General features: G+C 48.8%; 1 protein-coding gene across 1 annotated transcript; it reads left to right on the top strand.

Annotated features, from left to right (window-relative positions):
• Positions 1 to 5,644: 5,644 nt before the first annotated feature.
• TMED10 (transmembrane p24 trafficking protein 10) lies at positions 5,645 to 20,188 on the top strand (the record flags this gene model as incomplete). The annotated part of the gene is made up of 5 exons (XM_032188318.1): positions 5,645 to 5,827; positions 8,898 to 9,018; positions 13,533 to 13,606; positions 17,384 to 17,510; positions 17,955 to 20,188. Coding segments are annotated over 5 exons (627 nt in total), but the record flags the coding sequence as incomplete, so codon positions are not given.
• Between the last annotated feature and the right edge of the window lie 2,798 nt (positions 20,189 to 22,986).

Below are 22,986 nucleotides of genomic sequence, written 5' to 3'. Positions count from 1 at the left end.
GTTTATCATTGCCAGGTAATATGAGGATAATATCATTCAGAAATAGTAGCTCCATAGCTACAGCTGAGGTTAATTTTGTGTTTAAAATAGGGATTCGTGTTCTCTCCTATCTTGGTGTTTCCTCCCCAGCGTTCTTCCACTCACTTGCTGTGTTTAGGGAGGATATTTCTGAGAACAGACAGCTACAAACGCTACGTAGCTGAGAAGAGTCATTAAAATCAGCACTTGAAGAACTACAGCTTCTAGTAACAAACCTTTTTGGCATTTAATCATCACCATAGTAGAATAATATAAAGACTTCAAGCTTCCTACGCTCCTACACGGTACAGGCTTACTGCCATCGTGTGCAAAACCTACACAAGATTTTTTTTTTTTTAATTCCTAGCTATTTTCACGTTACTTCAGAACTGTTCTTTTAAAAACGCTACTCAAGTCACAACTGGTCTTAATTGGGGATCATCTGGGAAGAGCTACTTTTAAACACACTCCTACATGAGCCCTTCCTCATACCTACTCAGGAATTACTCAGGCATTTCTCTCGGTTGCTGTCTCCCCACACCTTGGGCAGACATCTTCCTTGAGAGCACTTTTGGCGACGTTCCCTTCAGGAGCAAATTGAGGGGTAGGTTTTGTGACAGATAAGCGTTCAGGTATGAAAAGCTCAAGCTGATTTAAGGAAATACCTCCACAGACTTTGGAGAACTAGACCATAAGGCATTTAAGTCAGGAATTCAACGATATTAAAAAGCCTAGCATGGCCAACCACCTCATATTTAAGGTGCTATTCATTATATGTTTGCTTTATCTCTTTATTTCCCTCATTTGTTTCATGGGTGAGGCGATTGTTAGGACTTGTGCTGAGCAGCACTATGCAGTATAACTGCTGATTAAACCGTGTTTTCAGCATAAATTCAGTTTCAAGAAAGCTGGGTGGGATTTAGCCCACAAGCTTTTAGATGCCTAGTTCAGGGTGAGACAATCTCTGTAGACCAACCTCTTTCTTTCCATCTCTTGGACAGGGGCTGCAGCCCTGGGCCCCGTCAGACGCAGAGGTGTGCATTTGATGAGATGAAGCTCAGCTCCAGCCTTTTCAGAAAAAAAGTAACTGGAAAGTCATGCCCCAAAACTTTAAATATTTTCTTTTATCTTGCCCTGAGACTGCACCGAGTTCCATAACTGGAACAAAAATAAAGGCATGACATAACGTTGGAGAGTTTGCCTGTTAAAACACGACGGTACCCCGAGCCTCTGTTTTTTTTTGGGTTGTGGCTTAGGTAACAAACTTGCGTGCAATGTTTTGCAGAGATTCTTGAAACTTCAAACCCTCCCTGAGCAGTAGCGTGCTCCTCGCAGAGGTCAGAGGAGGGCAGTGCCAAGCTGGGAGGGAGTGGAAGTTTCCAGGTGGACTTTCCATCGGAGTTCATAGGACAAGTGAATCCCAACACAGCCGCCAGCCAGCAGAAATGGCCACCAGGCCCCGCCAGCTGGCAAGCTCCCTTGTTACACGCCGCTGGGGTAATTGGAGGAACTGGGCTCTGGAAGTGGAAAGAGGAACAGGCTCGCCTTGAACTTCAGCAGGGCAGTAGGTGAAAGTTCCCGGGAAGTGAAGGGGAAGGTTTCCTCCAAAAGCTGGGAAGGAGCCTCGCTGGCCACGCTGTGGCTGCTGCTGAGGGCTGGGGCCAGTTGGGAGAAGTGTTCTGAGTCCTCACTTCCTCAGGGCGGTTTGTGTGTGATTGAATCTGTGCTATCTTTGATGAAGGATGTTTCATTTCCCTAAATGAACTCATGTTTTAGATTAAGTCCCAAATATTTGATTTCAGGCAAAACTCGGTGAAGTGGAAACAGATGTGTGTAAATATATTGTAACAACAGCTCCTCTCCTCAAACAAAATGCGGCCAGAATTACCATATATGCTGCCTCTCTCGATGTCTAAAGGTTATTTTGTCCCATTACCCTTATCAAAATGTGATTTATTTAGCTGTATGACCAGGACACCATATCTGGGGTCTCCAGGACAGATTACACAGGAGGCAGAGCAGAGCAATGCTAATTTATGGCTGTTCAGCTACCGCTTTATTTTTAGTTGATTGAATTATGTCCCAGCCTGGCTTGTGACCGTGATGGTAATGGTGATGGCTATATCTTGGCAGTGAGTTCAAATACAGACCCTTAAGAGAAGAGGCCTTGTGCTTTCCAGAAGTGGCTGAATAATTCTGCATGGTCAGTAAAACCAGCAGATTGGATCCTAAAGCTTACACAGTTTTTACAGAAGTTTCTCAGTAGCTTGCAGTAGGTTGCCAGGTGCAAGGCAGAATGCAAACGGATTAGAGCATAAAAGTAATTCTGGAATAGTTTTTAAGAACAACAAATTGCTTTAACTTTTTATTGTTAAAAACAAGGAAATGCTGAAATGCCAAAGCAGCTGACGCAGAAAGAGGGGAAAAAAAAGTCTAATTGCCACATTCTCACACATTCATATACATTGTTTCGTGGAGACAGACAATTAGTGTTGTTTTCTGCAATTCACCGTGGAGATAAAAGAAATATTTTGGTACAGCAAAAATTGATTATTGCCAACAGTCTGTGAACTTCTTCTTCAGTCGAGAAAACAATTGCGAATTTTGTGGGAAATGGCGTATTTTTTTTTTCAGTGACCATTGCTGCCTCAAACTACAGAAATACCAAAAGTTTTCCAAAGCTTCTTTGTGACTGAAGGGTTGAAAGCTAAACAATTCATTGCTTTCTTCATTATTTTCCAGACAGCAACGAAACTGTATTAGGGATATTTGAAAATACAAAAAGCACATGAGAACAAAGTGGTTTAAAGTTTGACAACGTACAGGCAGATGAAAAGGCAATATTTACTTTGGGGACACACCCATGTGTCTGCAGATTAATGGTAGGGAGAAAGGATACCTGCTTTTAGCTAATTGCCAAGCTCCCACAATGTGTAAGCCAGCAAATTACACTAAAATAGGTCATCGTTTCATCTTGAAAGTTGCGTAACAAGTTATCAATCTCTTCTTCTCATCTGTTAAGTGTTTCAGAATTGCAGGAAGTATTTCATTTTGCCAGCCTCGAATATGTGGAAAGGTAAAGGCATGTCTCTGCAAGACTGTTATTTCTAAACCTGCAGCTGAAAGGATCTTAAACTGCTTTCCATCTGCTATGAGTTAATTTGCACATGAAATGAAAATTGCCCCATTGCATTTTAAGCACTTTAAAGAGTGAAGAGGTGGGGATTGTAAAGACACTTTCAGTGGTTCGGTGCTACTTTCTTTCACAACATGCTAAAGCACTAAAGCATGTATGATAAAATTTTATAATTAGAACTGAGCGTGTGTGTGCTGTGGTTTAAAGCATAATGCATTCATTACACGACAAATTTAAAAAGAAACTCAATGACCAATTTGTTGGTCATAAATGCAACTCTTATCTAAAAATGTACCGTGACAAAATGGACACAATAGTAAGGGATCGTATTTAGTTATATATTTGCTCGTCAGTAGTTGACCTCACACTTTGATTTTAGAAAATGAGGCTGCCTTTGCATGAATGGGCCATTTTCTCCAATATTTGCCCCAGAAAATAAAGCATTATTGAACGTTTAAAACTTGCTGGAAGACTGGGCACATATCATTGGTATGAGGAATGTTCTGTATGGAGGAATTTGTTGTGTTGTGCATGTTTCATCAGGAATTTTGTGGCAGAACATTACAACATTTCATATCTTCAGATTCTAGTAATCTATGTTTCTTAAAGCTTGTGAAATAGTATCTATTTCTGCTTTAAGTGCTGCAACGGAAAGAATGTTTTCATTGTGCAAATATACTTTGACATACTGCAGAAACAGCTAAACATTTATTCTATTAAGGTTGAGCTTCAAATTAATTGCCCAAGTAGGGAAAGGTTTGTGAACGGATTAGAAAATATATATATATATATAAAGATGTATTGAAATGTGCAGCAAGTAACCAGAAATCCCATTTCAAACAATACATTGGAGTTAAAAATAAAGGAATTGACTGACTTTCATTTAAAAGATAAGCGCTATGCTAAGGAAAATTGTGTTTCCCTAAAATATTGTTTAAATAAAGGACAAGGGTCTAGTGGTGGGAGGTTTTTATTCCTGAGGGTTCTGTTTGTTTCCCTCAAAGAAGAGATTTCTCTGTCACCGTAAAGCTGGGGTAGGTTTCTGTTCCTTCATATGGAGGGCTTCATCATATTGCTTCAGTAAATATGAGCACGTGGAATAGCAGAGCTCTTCTTTAAAACACTGTGGTCAAGGCTTGGCCTATCTCGATCTGCATATGAACATCGAGGCATGAAGTCTGCTGGTTTTCAGGCTCTTGAGACTGAAGTTTGTGGTGGTTCCCAGTTACTGCTTGTCACAAAATACATGGTTTGCCTAGAGAGAGGAACAATGACGTTTAGGAAATTGAAGCCAAACAATGGTTTATTTTTATTTTTTAAACTCTAGTTAATAGAAATCAAAGAGCTTTTTATTATTATAATTTTCTAGCAATGTTACTATTCATTTCTTTCTTCCCACATTTCCTTGTATCTCAACACACCCAAACACTTGTGGACAATCCCAGGAGCTGTGTTAATCACAACCACGCGTTTGGGAAATTTTCCTCCCTCTTTTCCCCCTGCGTCAAGCCAACTAATACTGGAGAGCGCAGCCGAGGCCAAAGGCACACAGAGAGGACGTGACTAAAGGATCGCAGCCAAAAACTCGCCGTTCCTCTGGCGTGCCCTTAGCTGCCTGTTCCTGCCACAACTTGCACGTCTTCCCCCAGGCCTGGCCCTGCGGGAGGCAAGGTGCCAGCGGGCAGGGGCCAAGGGGGAAAATGGAGCTGAGGGGTTGGGGGGAGAGACCACCAAAAGCTGGTATGGCTGCGGTGTGGTTATTCGGTGCTGCGTTCCTAAAAAGGCAAATACTTGAAGTATGCATGACCAAAATATATTAAAAAAACGTAGGTCTGAGCACACGGTGGAGAGGGAGGGGGAAAAAAGCCCTTTTGAAGCTGTCAGAATTTTGTTTGCTGTCAAAAGCACTCGTGTGCTTCTGCCACTGTCATACAGTATTTGCATGGTGCTGGTCCAAAGGAGCGAGCTGCCTGGTAGAGCAGCTTTGTCGGCTGATGATGACAGGGGGAATTACTCGGGAATTTAAAAAAAAATATATAAAAATATACTATGTGACGTTAGGAAACAAGCACATCTTCCAGGGGAGGGCTTGGGAGGCGTTCAGATATGGGTAAATGTGTGATATGGGTAAATGTGTGTGAATTTAGACTGTGCGCACCTTGCTGTGTGCCTACGTGTTTTATTTTATTTTATTACAACACCTCGGGCAAAGCCGTACCGAGGACCCCCTCATGGAGGTGCCGGCCATACCCCCCCACCCCCCCAACGGCCGCCCGTGAGGCGAGGCCCCGCCCCGCGGCGCGGGCCCGATTCGAGCGCCAACGGCTCCCGCGGCGTGACGCAGGCGGCGGCGGCGGTCACGTGGGGCGGAGCGGGGCGGAGGCCGGCCCCGTCGCTGCCCGAGCCGCCGCCATGCCGCTGCCGCTGCCGCCGCCCGGCCGCCCCCGACACAGCGCCGGGCCCCGGCCCCGGCCGGCCCCGCTCCCGTTCCCGCTGCTGCCGCTGCTGCTGCTGCTGCTGCTGGCCGGCCCGGCGCGGCCCATCTCCTTCCAGCTGCCCGGCAAGGCGCGCAAGTGCCTGCGGGAGGAGATCCACCGCGACACGCTGGTCACCGGCGAGTACGAGATCGGCGCCCCGCCGGGCTCCTCCAGCGGGCCCTCCGCCAACCTCAAGGTGACGGCACCGGGACCGACACCGGGACCGCCACCGGCACCGGGACCGGGACCGGCGCTGCCGCTGCTCGGCTCGGCTCGGCCCGGACGTGGCGCGGGGCGGGGCCGGGGCGGGGCTGGGGGGCGGCGGGGCCCGGCCCGGTGTGGGGGCAGGGGGACGGGGCCGGGACGGGGCAGGACCGGGGGGCGGGGGGGGCTGCTCGGGAACGGGGTCACGGCGCAGCCGGGCACGTGGAGGCCCTGCGGCAGCTGGCCCCGGTTGTGGGCTGCCTCTGGAGCCCTGCTTTTGGTTTATTTTTATTTTTATTTTATTTTATTTTATTTTTAATCTGTTGCATCATCTATAAAAGGAAATGTGTCTGTATGTGGGCAGCTTATGTGCTTTAAAACCTTCCCCTGGTGAGGCGCGTGTATTTCAGGTTGAGCACATCCCCCTGTTTTTCTCTTACCGAGCCTCCTGCTTCTCGGGTTGCCCACCCTGACCCCTCAGTCTCTTAGAAACCTCCCCTTGTTACAGAGGCCTTGCCTAGGGAGGTGGTGAACGCTTCAGTCTCACTCTGGCTTTGCTCCTGAAGCAGGTACCCAAACAGGAGTGCTTGTGGAAGCTCCATTTGACCAGAGCTATGAAGTTCCATTTTGCTGAAACTATAAAATCAATTTGATGTAAAAATCAGTAAGTGAAGGTCCCACGCTACTCTCAAAAGCCACAAGGGACACATAACCACCTATGCCATTCCTGCTTTCCATCTTACCGCTCAGGTGCAGCCACCTGGTGCTCTGGGCCTGCTGTGAGTGTGGCAGTGCCTGTGCTAGGTGCATGCTTCGTGCTCCTTGTGTCCCAGTTGCTGTGAGAAAACACAGCTCAGGACATCCACCCGCGGTGGTCTCACTCCTCCCTTGCTGCCTGACCTGCTCCGGTCCCCGGGATGGGGCCACCCGAAGGTGGGAGGCTGGTGGTTAATTGTGGCCGTGCTCGGTGCAGCTCCCATCCGTGAGCTGAGCGGGGTGTTTGTGGTGCTCCCACACCAACAGTGGCAGCCTCTGTTGCGAGGAATCCTCGCGCCCTGCCAGCTGGCTGCAGCAGGGAGCCTCGGGGCGGATGACGTCCCGCCAGCATCACATCACGTGCGGCTGTGCCGTTGTAGGGCCTGGCGGGACGGGGAATCGCTGGGCTCTTTGTCAGGGGCGAACAATGCCCTGCCTGTGGAGGGCCGTGTTACTGTAAATAACGTTTGAACATCATGAAAAATCCCTTTCAGGTCAGCCTCTCCCCCGCAAGTGTTCTGGCTGGGCTTTTAGCAGCTTTTCCCACCCCCGCACGCCCAGCTGAGCTGATGCACGGGGCTGATTCGGGGAGCAGAGCACAGCTCTTGCCATCTCAGATCCCGATTGTGGGCAGGCCGTTGGAGCTGGAAAGGACAAAACCAGCTCAAGCAGCGCAATATCCTCTCGCTAAAGATTAGCTCTGCTCCCAGAAAGCCCTGAGGGAATAATGCTGGAAACAACAGGGGCATTTGAGGGCTTTCTTTGCGGTGTTCTTGTCGCACAGCTTGGTGAGAGCCCAGTGCCAGCCCAGATGTGCAGCCAGGCAGGTGCCCTGGTTTTCCTGCAGCACGCAGTGACCGGGACGTGTGCCCGTGTGCCGTGCTGGCACGGCCAGGTGCCGGCAGCCTGTGCCCGGCTGCGTGGCGTGCGCTCATTTGTGCACAGCTCAGACGCAGGTGGAGCTCTGAAAGGGAGCAGCCACGGAGGCTCCGAGGTGTTCTCAGGTAGACAATGCCATATGGCACAGGGGCAGCAGCTGCACGTCCTGCAACACACGGTTATGGAGCAATCTGTGTGCAGGGGGAGCTTGTTCCTTATGCCCTGAGGCTGCAGGATTTATACCCTTTATTATTTTTCCTGCCTAGTGTAGCAACTCATTATATCCACGTAAAAGTCTGTACCTGTTCCGAATATGAGCAAGCGGTCAGTCTCAGTGCTGTCCTGTGGCAGGGAGTTAATTAGGTGTTGAAATAAGAAAAGAAGCGTTTCCCTAAAATCATTTTGGGTACGTAGCCCTTCCATGTGGCTCTTTTACAGGGAAACAAGGTTGTAGATTGCAAGGTTGTAGACTTCAGTTGTAAGGTGGAGTAAAGGAGAATGTCTGATGTATCTGCTCTGTACCACAAAATATGTTCTGCACTTCTGCCTTCTGCATCCTTGAGATGATTCTCGGGCTCTTCAGACATACCTGCTGAGGGAAACCGGGAAACAATGCAGAGGAGAGTGCTGTTGATTTTCTTGCAGCATGGTAATGCCTGCATTTTTTTTACCCAACTCAGTGTATTTCGAGTGGCTTGACCTTTTAATTGAGCACAGCAATTGTCTCAGTCTGTGCCACGGAATGTGTGTCCTTTTTTACTCTTGGGTGAAGCATTTTTGTAGACCGTGTACAGTTTTTACCTATTCTTAGTAATTTCAGAGACGTAGTGCAAAGCAGTCATTACTCCGTCTGTGTAGTCTGAGTGAGTTCTCTGAAGTGGCCACTTCTATGGACCTTGGCACCCTGACCTTGTGTAACTTGGGGCCACGCTGATTATTCATTTCTGGAGTAATAGATACACCCTTCTTTGTGTCATCTTCTGGGGAATGAGCCTTTTTTGTCCCATAAGGCTTCTCTGCGTCTGCTACCATGGGAATTTCTGAATTTTGCTTGCAAAAAGAAGGCAGCGAATGACAGTTTGGCACAGCTCGAGTTCCTAAATGCAGCCTGTATTCAGGGGTTATAGGAGGAAGAGAAATCGGTGTGGTTTTCGGTTTTGGGTTGGTTTTCATTTTTTTTTTGGTTTTGTTTCTTTTTCTCTATTTGTTTTGTTTATTTGTTTGAGTTGGTAGTTACAAAGAGGCACTCCGGCTTTGTCAGCTCGGTGGGGATCCGTAGGGGAGGAGTTGATACAGGTGCAAAGAAGAGGGGAAACCTCCAAAATCAGAATGTGGCAGATCCAGGAGAACCTGTACAGGTTTTATGCTGAGTGATCCCGTGGCAGTGCAGTGCTGTTCCTTACCCTCGCCGTCTCTCTCTCACACAGATAACTGACTCGGCGGGACACATCCTGTACGCCAAGGAGGATGCCACGAAGGGCAAGTTTGCCTTCACCACTGAAGACTATGACATGTTTGAGGCCTGCTTCGAGAGCAAGCTTCCCGTGGGTAAGTGTCCTTTAGCTTCTGGTGAATTCGGGTGGATGTGTGCATGAGAGGTACGTGGATTGTGGTTCTGAGCAGAGTCTGCAGAACGTTTTGCCTTTTAAAGCTGTTTCTCAGGAGTTTGTGGACAATCTTACTGGTGCAGAGCATTTGCTGTCTGTGTTGCATTTGGAAGTTAAGTATTCCCCTGTGGCTGCTGTACAGAGCGCTCAGGTTTCCTCTGAAAGAGGCCTAAGAAAGGGGAATTGTGTTCCTCCTACACAGGTCAGCACAGTCGCAGTGAATGGCAGCATCAGGGTGCAAGCCTCACCTCTCCTGCTCTTTTCATGCTTCTCATCCTGCAGTCAAGCCAGAACGGAGCATGATGCCATCGTTTCCAGGACCTGGCCTTTCTCCCCCGCTGCCCATCTCTCCCCATTAGCTAGAATGTGACCTGCAGAGCGTGTGCTTGGCTGCAATCCTGTTAGGTTAGCAGCACGTGGCCATGGTTTGCACCCACAACTGCGAAGCAGTCGATAAAGGGAAGGGGAAATGAGCCGGACGTCAGCTTTGCATTTGTGCTGCAGGGATAGTTGCCTAACGAGCACCGAGGCTCGTTTCCTGTGAGGTGACGCATGTGCTGCTCTGGGTGCCCGGGCTCATCCTCGGGACAGATGTGCTGAAAGCAGCCAGCACGTGGCTTCCAGTCCCCTGTGGTGTGGGTGAGCCTGTGCAAGCTTGTGAGTGCTCGCGTCTCCTCACCGTCACTGTCTGAGTTCTGCTCCCTGGAGCTGATTCTCCCGTGTCTTACCGTATAGACCCCGAAGAGCAGTCACTAGCAGCGTTCCCCGGATCTGCTGAAAGGCAGCATCTGCTCTGCTCTGCTCTGTGCAGAAGATGCAAGTAATTTGCAAGTTGCAGAGAACTTTCCAGAAACAGAAGGCCATCTTTATCGGTTCGGGGAGGGATCTGGCTTGAAAACCTCTTCCATCATATTTTGCAGATGAGACAGTGACCCCAAGTGCTCAGGGTTCTGCCTTTTCATGGTGAAGGTAGGGCTTCCCAGTGCTCCTTAACGCATCGAGACATGCAGGCCCCGGTGACTCATCCGGGAGAGCTGCTGCTGCTATTTACTGTCCCACACCTGGGTGTTTGGGAGGCCTCCAGACAGTGCCACAAACCCTTTCAGAGATCACGCACTGAAGTGGGAGAGGCTTCTTTCTTTAGTTGTGTCTAGACTCTTACTTCAGTGCTTGTGACCAGAGGTTTCTTGCCTAGCCAGAGCCTCTTGTGGCTCTTTTTGTTGTGTCAAGTGTTTGCTCCTTGGCTTCCCTGCCTTGTTGCAAGCTTGTATTGGAGCTTTTGGTACCAACGAGGATAACATTTGTAAGCACAGCTTCTGCTCAGTGGCTAGTGGGGACTGAAGTGCCAAAATCTAGAGCTGTTCAGTTGGGCAGTTGGATCTTCTTCTATAGGCCTTCTCTTTAGGGTCCTTCAAGCTGCCAGTTTCTTCTTTGACCCAGGGGCCCCACAAACCTTGCTGACAATTTTTACTGCGTGATGGGTGTCTGCAGATTTCCCCTGCTTGTGCTGGATTTTAAGGAAACGTTGAAGCAAGGGAGGTGGCACCCTGAGGCCTGATCAGTGCAGGACACGGGTGAGGTGCTGTGAAAGAAGTAACTGTGTCACAAGGCAGTGCCTCCTTTCCCCTTTAATGCAAGCAAGGGGAAGGGGCAACTGACCAGGCTCTCTTTTCTCCCCATGTTTCTCCTTTCCTTTTCATAGTTACCTCTAGTAGGTGGTCAGGACTTGCAGTGCTGCAGCAAGGAGGGCGTTGGAGCTCTGGAAGAGGAGAACTGTTGGTAGAGGAAGCCCAGAGCCGTTGGGCCCTGAGAGATCTGAGCGACTGGGATTTCTCAATCCTTCACCGCAGAAATGAGGAAGAGGAAGTGAGAAGGAGATCCTGTGCAGAAGGCCCACACTAGGAGAGGGAAGGAGTTCTTAGAGTGCTCCTTGAAGCTGTGCGTGTTCGTACGATGGGCTTTTTGCCCCGCTTCCAGGGTGGAAGGATCCTGTCTTACTGACCACTGATGTGTTCCCAAGGGCACTTACTCTAGCATCGTGAGCCAGTTCCTGACAAGCACAGCACCAGACCAGGTTGCCCAAAGCCTTGAGCACCTCCAGGGATGGGGCATCCACAGCTGCTCTGGGCAACCTGTGCCAGTGCCTCACCACCCTCTGGGTAAAGAATTTCTTCCTCATGTCTAATCGAAATCTGCCCTCTTTTGATTTAAAGCCATTGCCCTTTGTCCTATTGCTACACTCCCTGATTAAAAGTCCCTCTCCCATCTCCATCTTTACCTCTTTGCTCCTTCCATAATCCTACTTTTCCCAAGTTGGGGTTTCATACCTTATTTTTTCTGGCATTCTTTTGTGAAAAAAAAAATGACCTCCAGTTCAACCACCTTGTTTTTGCATTGACTACAAATGAGGAGCTCCTTTAGTCTCCTAGGAAACAGCTCCGTACTTGCATGAGATAACCTCTTGAAGACCCTGGGGGTTGTAGTTATCAGCTGGATGGCTTAGCTGGGACTTGCTGCTTTTTTCGGTTTGTTTTACTGTGCTGATCTGATCTCTGCTCTGGTGAGCCCCAGCTGCAGGAGGTGTAAGGAGGCGCAGAGGATCTGATGAGCTTAAGGGAAGCTTCTGCTTGTGCCTTGGGCTCAGTAATCTTCTGGAAGAGCAGCTTGAGGTTTTCCAGGGCAGTCTCTGACAACGTTAACCTCTTGCAGAATGTCTGCTTTCCATCCCCTTGCTCCCAGCAGCTCTCATTTTTCTGCTTTCTTGGCAGCTCTCCCCTCCAGCCTTACAGATGAATCCTTCCAGTTCTGTTCTCTTCACTGTCCTCTTCATCTTTCTCATCTCCTCCTGGAAGCTCAAGTTGTCCAACCAAGTTGCTGTAATTTAAACAACATAAAAAAAACCCTCTCTGAACTGCATGCTTCGCATTTTCTTCTGCAGCTACTGTCAATCCCCCTGCCTGCCAGTCTGCAGGCATGCTGATAGGCATCAAAAGTGGTCAAAACTTGTGGCTGGAGGAAGGAGCACTGCATGGTTGTGTACAACACGTCTGTTAAAGAATGTGCTAGGTTTTAAGTTCGTTTTTACAGTAACTGGTCTTTTATACAAAAACATCCTAATTCTGATTTATCTATGAGGCTTTTAGGTGTCTGAGTGAGAATTTTGAGCTGCATTATCCCTCAGGAATTAAGAAACAGTTTGCAGATGATAAGGGTGATGTTGCTAGTGGATCATTCTGTGCACTGACAGCAGTAGAAGGTGGAGGTGATTCCAGTCTGCTGTTGGAAGAGCTGTTCAGTGGATAGAGACAAAAACTGGGGATGTTGCATTGAAGACCTGCAATATGTTGCTGCCTCTGGCTGCAGTGACCCTGTGTTACCTGTATGTTGAGTTTGCTTGTGGGCTGAGGGAACGTCCACCTGGCAGCTACCTAGGGCTCGGTGTGAGAATTGGACGTGCTCCTGGAGAAAAGCTCTGAAGTTTGCAGTGTGAGGGAATTCAGACCTTGTGCTGTGCTGGCAGCTCGCTGGGGACAACTGCATGCCCCCAAGTGCTGGGCTTTGGGAATGTGTTGTGTACAGACATTTCCTTGGTGGGTGGTAGGGTGCAGTATGATGCTCGGGTCAGCTGATGTGCTGCATGCCTTTAGAGTGTCTTAAATGCATAAGACGTTTTCCCCCCCCCCTCTTGTGAATATTCTCAGATATGAGAATTTGTAGCAGTTAAAAAACAAACAAGGAATTAGCAGTAGGCTTCTCCAGCAAGGGGCCACAGCCTTAAAAGATACTTGTGCTGTTGACTGCAGCCTTATCCTCCTCACTGTTTTTGTGGCTGCAGAAATCTTGTTTTTGTGGCTGCAGACATCTTGGGGTTTGCATTTGCAACGTGGGTCTGAGAACAGTGTGTCTGGTCAGTTCTTTCCCTGTAAAGATCCTGCAGTAAAGATGCTGCCTTCGTTTCTGCAGATAGTGCAGCATGTGAGGATCACTAGTCCCCATATGCTGCCTTCCTCAATTAAAGCAGCTTTCCTTCTTCTTTTCTAAATATAAAATCACTTCCCACCTCAGTAACCTTGGTGGCTGTTGGTGTACTTCCTGCGAGGAGGAACACGGGCTTCCCAGCTTGAAGAGTTGTCCCCCTGGTGACTTGAGCCAGGCTGCCTCGTGGCAGCTGGTATTCATTTCTAATCCTCTGCAGTTTTTACAGTGATTTGCATCCTACACACACTTAGCACTTTTGGTTACAGCTTGTTCCCATTATCTTTGGGAGGCTCTCCCTCAGCCAGGATTTATTCTGAAGTCTGTATTTTTAGGCTGGACTGTGCTGCCTCCGCAGTTAGCTGCAGACACGGAGGGGAGGGATGTTGTGAGGCCTTCCTCAGCGCTGGGGAGAGCGAGCTGGTGATTTCCTGGCAGGCTGAACGTTTTGCACAATGAATCCTTTCATTATGCTTCCAGGAACAGGGAGGATGCCGGACCAGCTCGTGATTCTGGATATGAAGCATGGAGTCGAAGCAAAGAACTACGAGGAGGTATGTCCCCTGGCTGCCTGCCCCTCGGACTCCCCTTTCCCAGCACTCACGTGATGCTATTTGTAGATCTGGGGCTCATGATGGGAAGCCATTTTCCCAGCGGTGATGAAAGCCTGTCTGCAACTTACAGTCCCAGGGAAGCTTTGTCTGCTAGGGGAAAAAAAAAAAAAAAAAAGATAAATATCAACTGACATTTGTTCTGGGCTCTGGGAACTGGAGCCTAATGTGTGAACTTTTATTTATATCTTTGCCAGGGCAGTGTGACCCAGCTTCTGGGCATAGGTATTACAAGCAACAAGATACTGAGATGTGCAGTTTCCCCTGCCCTAACAGTGGAGGGTATTTTAGGTGAACGTCAGAGCCTCCTAAAGGTCAAGCTGCATCGTTACTGCCTTCCTCACTGGGAGATGTGTTGGCTTGACAGCCCTGAAACACGGTGCTTGTGAGTTGCTAAGAACTGGCCGTATATCAGTGTAAAGGTATTTGGCAGTTGGTGTGAAATGTGTATTTGGTTTGCAGGCGTCACACTGGGAACAGGCATCAAACCCTGAACGTTCCCATCCTGGGAGGACACAGCTTGCTTAGCCCCGGAGCAGCTGTGAGGAATAGCAGTTGCTTTGTGGCTGGGCCAGTCTGGTGGTTTTGGGTGCTGAATTTTGATGGCTTCTGTGCTTCTGGCTTGCTGGAATTTGGGGTCGAGCAGCCCCCAGCAGAGCCTGAGAGTTGTTAGAGGAGAAAGGTTCCTGCCTTAGGGAGGAGAGGGCAACAGAGGAGACTGCGTATGGTGGCAGTTAGGGAACTGATGAGATTCTCAGATGGGCATGCTGGGTTCTGCTGTCCTTCTGAACTCTGGGCTAGCCATTCCTCCGTGGCTTACGTCAGTACAGTCACTGTACGTGAAGAGTAGAAAAACTGCTTGGGGCTGGGGAAGAGCAAAGCAGTCAGTGGGCAGTCTGTCCGGCTAAACCAGCTGTTGGAGGATTACGAGATGGTGAAATCCTACGTGGGGACCCCTGAGAGTGTAACCGGGAGGACTCTGGTGACTGTGTTTACAGAATGTCTTTAAAACAGCCCTGCAGATTACTCTTGAGTTACGTTATCAAACCCAGTACGTGTTACTCTTGTCCCCAGTGTAGCTCTACCAATGGAGAAGGGACAAATGTAGGAAAAGAAGAATTCAGACTTGCAGTCCCACCTGAATGGAGATCTCGACACTGCCAACAAGCGTCCTTGCCTCATGGGGACCTCTGAGGGACAGGCTGTGTCGAGCCTTGTTGAGTGGTGTGTCTGCGAAGGACTCAGTCTCACCTAGTGCTTGTAAAGCTACTACTGATCTTTAGGCACTGTTTCGTAGTGTTTTTTCTTTTTTTTCACCCTCTGCCTCAGGTTGCTAGAGTATTTGTGTTTTAGGACTTGACAGGTTGTTGTAAGGCCTCAGGGGGAAGGCTGCTGCCAGATTTCTCTCCTGGAATCGCTGCCTTTTTGAACCTTTTCTTAGTGTCCTTGGAGCCAGCAGTGCCTTTGTCCTCCCCCCACTGGTTCTTGCTGAACTCCTACAAGAGTTGATGCAGGGGTTGGATTAGGGGCAGTGATGCTGTCCTGCTTGTGCGTGGGCATGGGCAGTGAGAGCAGGGATGATGTCCGTGCCTGGCTTCATGAACTTGCATAGGTGCAGATGTGTTTGGAGCAGAGGAGCTGGGAGAGTGATCCAGGTTAGAAAATCTTACTGCCCTGCTGCATGGCAGTGACGGGCCTTAGTTCTCTGGGATGGGAGAAACACCTTTCTTCAGTCAGTAAGTAGGAGTGAAAGGACTTTTCAGAGGACACCGAGAAGGCTTGGAGATTTAAACTTCTTAAAATTCCTTTCCGGATGAGCAACTCCTTGCCAGTTCCTGGCTACAGTCTCTCTCTGTGCTAGGCAGGCTTTGATGCACCTTTAAGTGGCCCCCGAGAAGCTCAGTGGAGTTGTCTCAGCTGTTTGTTTGGTACGGATGTTCTTGTGCCTTCCAGGACCGCGGTGTTCCACCACCACGGAGGCTCAGTGGGCTTTTTACAGACTGTCTTGGAGCAGCAGTGCTCTTTGGTTTCACTTGGGCTGAGAGAAATCCAGGTTGTGTGTGTGAGAGTACATGCAGGACTGAAATAGGCTGTCATGTTTTTGTAGCTACACCTTTTAAAAGCAGCTGAAGGGATGCAGGATGGAGCAGAAAAAACAGAGTTTTTCCCAGGGGAGTCGTTCAAGCCTGTGGGTATGGAAAAGTGCCCTCCAGGAGGATAACGGAGGCAGTCAGCTCAGGGTTGTTTTGTCAGCAGAGGTCCCTGACCCCTTGTCCCTGGTACAGACCTGCTGCTAGAGCTGTGTCAGCAGAGTCCAGGCTGTAGGCACGCTTGTGCTGCTGCTAGGTTTTTTTTAGCAAAGATCTGCTGGCAGATGTGCATCCTGGCCAGAGTTTTGTCAGTGCAGCCTCTTGACTAGAAAGCCGGGAGGGTTTTAACCTCTCATTTCCTACGCCCTCTTCGCACGTGTGCTCCAAGCTGACACTGCTGCGCTGGCAGATTTAACGTACAGCTCACCTCAGCATAAAACGGCTCAGATGACTGCTCGAGAGCCTGCTGCTTACCCAGATGTGTGTCATGCAAAGACCCTTCAGTGTCCTGGCAGTGTCTCAGCAGCGCTGCAGCTTGCCCGCTCCCCCAGCGCCACCTACTGCCTGCCGGGTGGGCTGGGGGTGCCTCCTGGGCCTCCTCTGCGTCACCGTGGGGACACCCGTGTGTTTTTGGTGCTGAGCCTTCCCCACGTGGCGTCACCCTGGCGTTGGCCTGTCTGTCAGTCGTGGTAGTGGCAAGTCCTGTGTGAGAACCAGAGTTTTCCAAAGCAGCCGTGGCAGGAAATGCAGTTAGTAATGTCCTTGTCACAGATTTTGCATGATTAGTCGGGTTATGGTCGGGATCAGGGCAAGGACACGTGCTCATACACTCAACTTCAAGTATTTCTGTTACAGAGTGAGCTTTCTAATTGAATTCCCTGTAGATGTTTCTTTTATATACAAGTCTGTAGCTTTCAGGTTGTGTGATCTGCACAAAAAGTGATGTTGTATCAAACCAGCTTTTACGAGGGAAGCATATTTTTATCTTTCTGACTGGCTCAAGCGTAGCCCATCCCATAGGTATTCCCACAGCGGCATCTGGTGGCAGCTGCAGTGCTCTGGAGCTGTGCAGCCCTGCCAAGAGCGTGTCCTGGCCTTGAGCTTCTCAGCTCACAACCCCCGGGCTCCTGTGGGTGTAAGCGAACCGCTGCTGTCAGGATCAGGCTGCCCCGACTTTCTGGGGCAACGTTTAGCCAAGCGAGTCTCGGCGCTAATATCCAGTGTGCACAGCCAGCAATATTACACACGCCTGTAAGTTAAAATCAACTTACCTTGAGCTGTGACTTACGTTCACTGGAGGTGTAGCCACGTGGCAAGCTCCTCTGCCCACTTGTCAGAAGCCAACTGTGAGTAAGGTAACGCTCGGCCGAATAAGGAAGGATGTGTTGTATGCATGTTGTATGCCTCTGTTGAGTAGGAGGGGCAGACCCGAGTGTGTTTCAGCAAACAGGTGGGAGAGGTGATAGCAGTTTATGCAGTGGGAGTTCCTGGCTCGTAGAGGTGTTTCCCGAGGGGGAAGGATGCCCCAGATCTGGAGTGTGTGAGGAGGAGTGGTGCAAAATGGCAGTAAAAGCCCGTGTAGGAGCTTTTGGCTTTGGTTCAGTGACTGCCTGACTCTCCTGTTTTGTAGATCGCTAAAGTGGAGAAGTTGAAGCCTCTGGAGGTAGAACTGAGGCGGCTGGAAGATCTCTCAGAGTCTATTGTGAATGACTTTGCCTATATGAAGAAACGAGAAGAAGAGATGAGGGACACGAATGGTAAGAGACTATGCTCCTTTGGAGGGCTGGAGCTCTAAGACCCTTACTTCTGCTGAACGTGTTGTTAGGGAGAACAAGCAATTACAGCAGTCTCTGCCTGTTCCGTTCCTACTAAGAGAAAGCCCTCTCTCTTCCCTTGAGCAGTCGTACTGTCTTGTTTCCCATTTCTAGAAACCATTTCTTCCTGTCTCCATTCCTAATGAGCATTAATCTCACCATTTCACGTTACCCATTAACCGAAGTTTCACCTTGTTCCCTCTCATTGTTCCCCCTGCGTTTATTCTCAGGTACTGCTGGTGCTTGGGTGCCCTCGCCCTCACGGTGTTTGATATCTTGCCTTTGACGTTTCGCAGGGGTGGGGAGAGAGGAGGGCGAGGTTCCCAGGGTTTTAAGGAGCATCCCGTGATGTCAGACTGCCATGCAATGGGTTCTTGTCTCTTTCAGAATCGACAAACACCCGAGTTCTGTACTTCAGCATTTTCTCCATGTGCTGTCTCATCGGACTGGCCACCTGGCAGGTTTTCTACCTGCGTCGCTTCTTCAAGGCCAAGAAACTGATTGAGTAAAGGAACAAGTCCTCCTCCCCCTCCTCCCAGACCCAGCTGGACACCGCTGGGACCGGCCGTGCCCCCCGGAGCCATCTCACAGATGATACCCCCTGACTGGAGCTTTTCTGCAGGAACTTGGACCCCAAAGGGGGAGGGAACCATAAAGCTGGAGGCAACTGGGGACTGGAGAAATCCTTTTAGATGTTGAGGGTGGGGCAGCTTGTGATGGGTTTGGGGTTTCCTGGGGCAGCGATTAAATAAAAGATGATGTTTCCGTGACAGCTGCAGCGAGCTTTTTGCGCTGTCTGTTCCCCTTTTGTAATCTTGATGATGTCTCCCATCTGTCTGTGACTGTAGTGTTACCCTGAGCCACTTGGTCCTGCTGAGCTCTGTAGGTGCCATGCAGCCAGCACTGGGGCGGAGTGAGGGATTCCCTGTTCCGACCAGCTGGGATCCAGGCCTCATGCAAACGAAGGTGAGGGCAAAGAAATAGGATTTACCATTCCAGCAGAGCTTGAGGATAATAGAGGGGGGTCCAAGGTTTGGTCCCTGTTGTGGACCTTGGCGTTTCTCCCTGTGGGAGCTGGTGGGTCAAGGCACCTGAGCATACGATGGTTCAGCCTGGAGTAAGGGGAGCCTTGGAAGGACGGCTTTGTAACGTGCTTGAGCTTGGAAAGCAGAGCCCTGCTTTGCTCAGAGAGGCTGTCCAGCCTTGGGCCTGCCCTTACTCCATGTGCTTGTCTTGGATTTGCCTCTCTTGTCCTGAAATGATGCAGCAATTTTCCTGAAAGCTGTAATCAGCAGCGACCTTTTGTGCAGAGAGAAGGCCTCAGATACAGTCACAGAGCAAATAGGAGCAGGTTATGCTAGGGAACTTGATCTTAAATTGAGCAGGAGACTTTTTTCAGCTAATAGCGTACCGTTTATTCAGCAGGCAGCTGGCTGAATCTCATTTCCTGAGACCTCAAAGCAAGGTGAGCTGCCGTTAATGTGGAGCATGAAGGCCTGTGCCCTGCTTTGAGGTCTGAGGATGCAAGGGGTGCTTTGAAGGATGGCAGAGGAGTTGTTGGAAGAATGAGGATGATCTTGAAAAGCAGTACAGGGTAGGAACAAGCTAATGCTACATCCGAAGGGGGTCTGAACTGTGCCCTCAACAGAATTGTTCTTCTGTATGGTACCACAGAGAGCAAGCAGCCTCTCATGGTTCCTCAGCCGTCCAGATGGAATTACAATGAATAAGCAGGCTGGGGAAAAACAGGCAGGTTAACTTCCTGGACTTACACACTGCAGTTTGTAGGCAGAGATTAAAATTCTTTCACCTTCTCTGCATTCCTTCAGAGCAAACGGTTCAGCAGCACAGCGTTCTGGTCTCACGTGCCTCGACCCTTCTGGCTAGGGAGCAGGTTATCATGGCCCTGGGTCCAGCCTACCATTTGGGAAAAAAGCATTTGTTAATAATTGACAACCTGAACCTGATCTGTTGCCGGGGGAAACGGTTGTCCAGGGTGAGGCTATGGGAAAGGGTGAAAAGATGACTTACTGTCATCGAACAGCGTTAGTGTTTTGTTGCTCCTTTGCCATCACCAAGATCCTGGGGTTGTTAGTTCCACTGGCAAGTGCTTATATTGATTTTTCTTTTTTTTTTTTTTTTTATAAAGCCATATTAAGAATCCAAGTCCACTCCTCTCCCTTTATCCTTGTATGTTTTTAAAGCTGTTACACTGCAGAACAGCAGTGATGCCACAGGACTTAATTACAGAAGTCATTGGAAGGTAGCTTTAGGTCCTACAGTTTGAAGCCTGTAGATCTGTTAAGGTTTTTGCTTTTGTTTTTATATGAATTGAAAAGACAGTACAAGCAAGGGGCCTTCCCCGTCTTGTCCGTTGTGATTCCCTTCTCCCCGTCCTTCTCGGAGTATGAAGACACCGTTCTCTCAAAAATGTGGTGAGGCCTTACGTCCTCCAGGTGACTGTTACAGTGTCATCGCTCTGGTGCTGCGCCTTGGTCCTCACCGCGCTGGGGTGGGTACTGGGGGGCAGATGTGGGGGACTAACGGATTTCTCTGTAATGACTGCTTGGGGGATTTTGTCAATTTTCTCAAATAAAATTGCTTTGGGGAAAAACAACCCACTTTAGTTGTCTGAGTCTTGTTCTTTGTTCTCTTTGTGGGGTTGACACAGTTGGTGATGGTCATTCCAAAAAACTACTCTACTAGAAGTTAACATTTGTTTTTTTCCCCTTCCACTCTTCCTAATCATGTCCCTCTTTACATGGAGGGGTCTTGAGGCTACCAGCTTGTCTTGTGCTTGGCTGTGAAATAGTGCTGGTGCTCTAGAGCACAAGGTTGGATTATTTTCACTGCCAGCTCCCAGGGAGAATTTACTTCATTAAGTCAAATCAAATTACTTTCAGTTTCATGCTTTAGAGGAAGATTTAAATTGTCACAAAGATGAGTTTGCCCTTTGCGACTCAGCTGCTCAGTGAAGGGAGTGATCTGGTATTTACCTCCTGCTGCTGCCAAATCTCTGCCGAGCCTGTGATCCCTGTGCCAAGCAGGGACCGAGTGCGATGGCACATGGCAGAGCTGAGGCCATGCAAGAGCTTCAGAACCAGTTAGTGTTATCGGGGAGAGTTTGGAGAGTGGGAATTCCCAGATCTTTGGATAAGCATCAGTGTCTGCAAGTTCTTGCATGGATGAATACTTGAGCATGTGAAATCGTACAGCTGTTTTCACGCGGTAGGTTGGAGGTGGGTCTGAGCCACGCTGCGGATGCGGAGCTGCCCTGTTCGCTCCCTTTTACTTCTGGGAACTGGGCAGAATTGGAGCTGTTACAGATCCTTGGGTCTGAGCCCATCTTTGCGTGTGACAGATGCATCGCTGGTGAATCTGTAATTGCCTGTAGCAAACGGCATCAGACGTACCCAGCCTCTTCCACCCACTTGTCAATGTGACTAACAATTTAATTATCGCAGCGCTCACGCTGCGTGTGCGTGCCTTGAGAGACGAGCAGCTCGCACTCGGTTGCTCATTTCTCCCAAGTCGGTCAGATATTTGAGAAACAACCCGAGTGCACAACACCTGCGCTGCCTCCGAACTGGCAGATCGGTGCATTTAACGGTGGAGCAGCTGCTGAGGGACTTTTGGCTCCAAGTAGTTTGCCAGCGTTGGCAGGATCATTAGGGGATTCCTGCCTCTGCGTTTCATAAGGTCCTCCAGCAAAGATCCTGGGAAAGTAGCCTGGGCTCTCCTACCCGCTGCAAATTCATTTAATGGATTTGTCTCATCTCTTTAGCTGTGCCCTCTGCTGTGCTCGTCGTGCTGTGGCTGGAGACAGCTTTGCCAGAAGTGAGCAAAATCTTTGGGAAATGAGCTTCCCAGAAGTCACTTTAAGGTTGTTTGGTGGGAAAGAAAGAGCACAAAGCTGGACTGGATGCATCTTTCAGAGGAGAAAAAAGCTGGGTCAGAGAAATGTGTGGCAGCTTGGTTGTGCTGTCTGCTGCCCTTCCTCCACCCCAAAAAATTTTATCAGGCCTATCTGCTCGTTCTGTTCTTCCTATCCCAAATAACCGCTCACTGGTGGTGTGGTGACTGTGGGGAAAAACTGCCTGTTGGCATTCCTTGGATCTTTCTGTAAGCTTGAAATCGATGAGCCCGAGCTTTCGCTGCAACACAAACATACTTTGTTCTGTGTTGCCTTTAGAAGCCTGTTCTGCTTCGTGCTGGAGGTCTGTTTGCACTGAAAGGAGCCAGGGGTTGCTCTGTTTCAGCTGAAGTGACAGACTTTCAGCAAAATGGCAGGAGTTGATGCCTGCCTATCCCTTGTGTTGCAGGTGGTGGTTTATCACCTCAAGCTAAATGCATTACCTCAGCCTCGAGTGTTCCCAGCGTGCTGAAATAGCCTGTCAGAGGGCCCGTGATCTCCAGGTATCTGTACCGGTGATCTCAGCTGTGGGGATCGTTTGATTAGTTTGTATTTGGAGCAAGCTGCCATACCCAGGAGGACTATCTGACTTGTTTTAGTTCAGTGTTTTACACTAAAATGTTGAATAACTTCTTAAAAAAAAAAAAAAAAAAAGGCAGGGATAGAACCACTCTTGGATAGTTCAGTCTCATTTCTATGCTTTCCTCTGTCACTCGATTTCCTTTCATAGTTGATATTCCCGAGGAACTTTTCCCCAGAGCTTTTAAACCAATTACACGATGTGATCTTTGCATAAGCTGCACCAGGCGGTTTGGGTAGTTTTAATGAGATGAACTGTTCTCCTGGTTCTTTAGGGCACGCTGTTCCTACATCTGCTGAGCAGATCATGTTTGTGTTCTTCAGCTACACTGCACTGCAACTCCAGTCTGGTTTGCTGCAGAGCTATACCCTCTAGGTTATTTTTTTTTCTCCCATACCAGCTGCTCATTCCTTTCTTTTTTTTTTTTTTTTTTTTTTTTTTTTTTCTCTCTGAATATAATTTCAATAATCTTCCCTCAGGTGTATATTTGCTATACGTATTTAACTGGAATCTCATTGTGTTGTCATCTTAATTACAATTAACCACACAGCTGACTTTTCATTTCTTCCTTCTCAGTGTGGGCTGTACTTTCCTTATGTTAGTAATGTAATTAATGCGCTGCCTTGGCTGCTGAAAACCCTTAATAACAGCTTTGGATTCAACTGATATTCACTGTGGTGTAAATGAGAGTACTCCTCTGAAAGTCCAAATTCCTCCTTCAGCAAGATTTTGCAAGAGACAGACTGGCATATTGCCTCCAGACCACATGGCTGCTCTCAATATTGAGTGAAAAATTCAGTGTGAATTTGGGTGCATGCTCTCCATCCACATTCCAATGATCCTGAGCGGGCAGCGTCTGTTGCTTGCTTTGTGCGTCTTGCTGTGAGACCTACTGCATGACTCTGTAAGTGCAGTAATGTGAAAAG

This window comes from Aythya fuligula, chromosome 5 (assembly GCF_009819795.1).
Source record: "Aythya fuligula isolate bAytFul2 chromosome 5, bAytFul2.pri, whole genome shotgun sequence".
In the NCBI taxonomy this organism is placed as follows: Eukaryota; Metazoa; Chordata; class Aves; order Anseriformes; family Anatidae; genus Aythya; species Aythya fuligula.
This window is presented reverse-complemented; position numbering and strand designations above follow the sequence as displayed.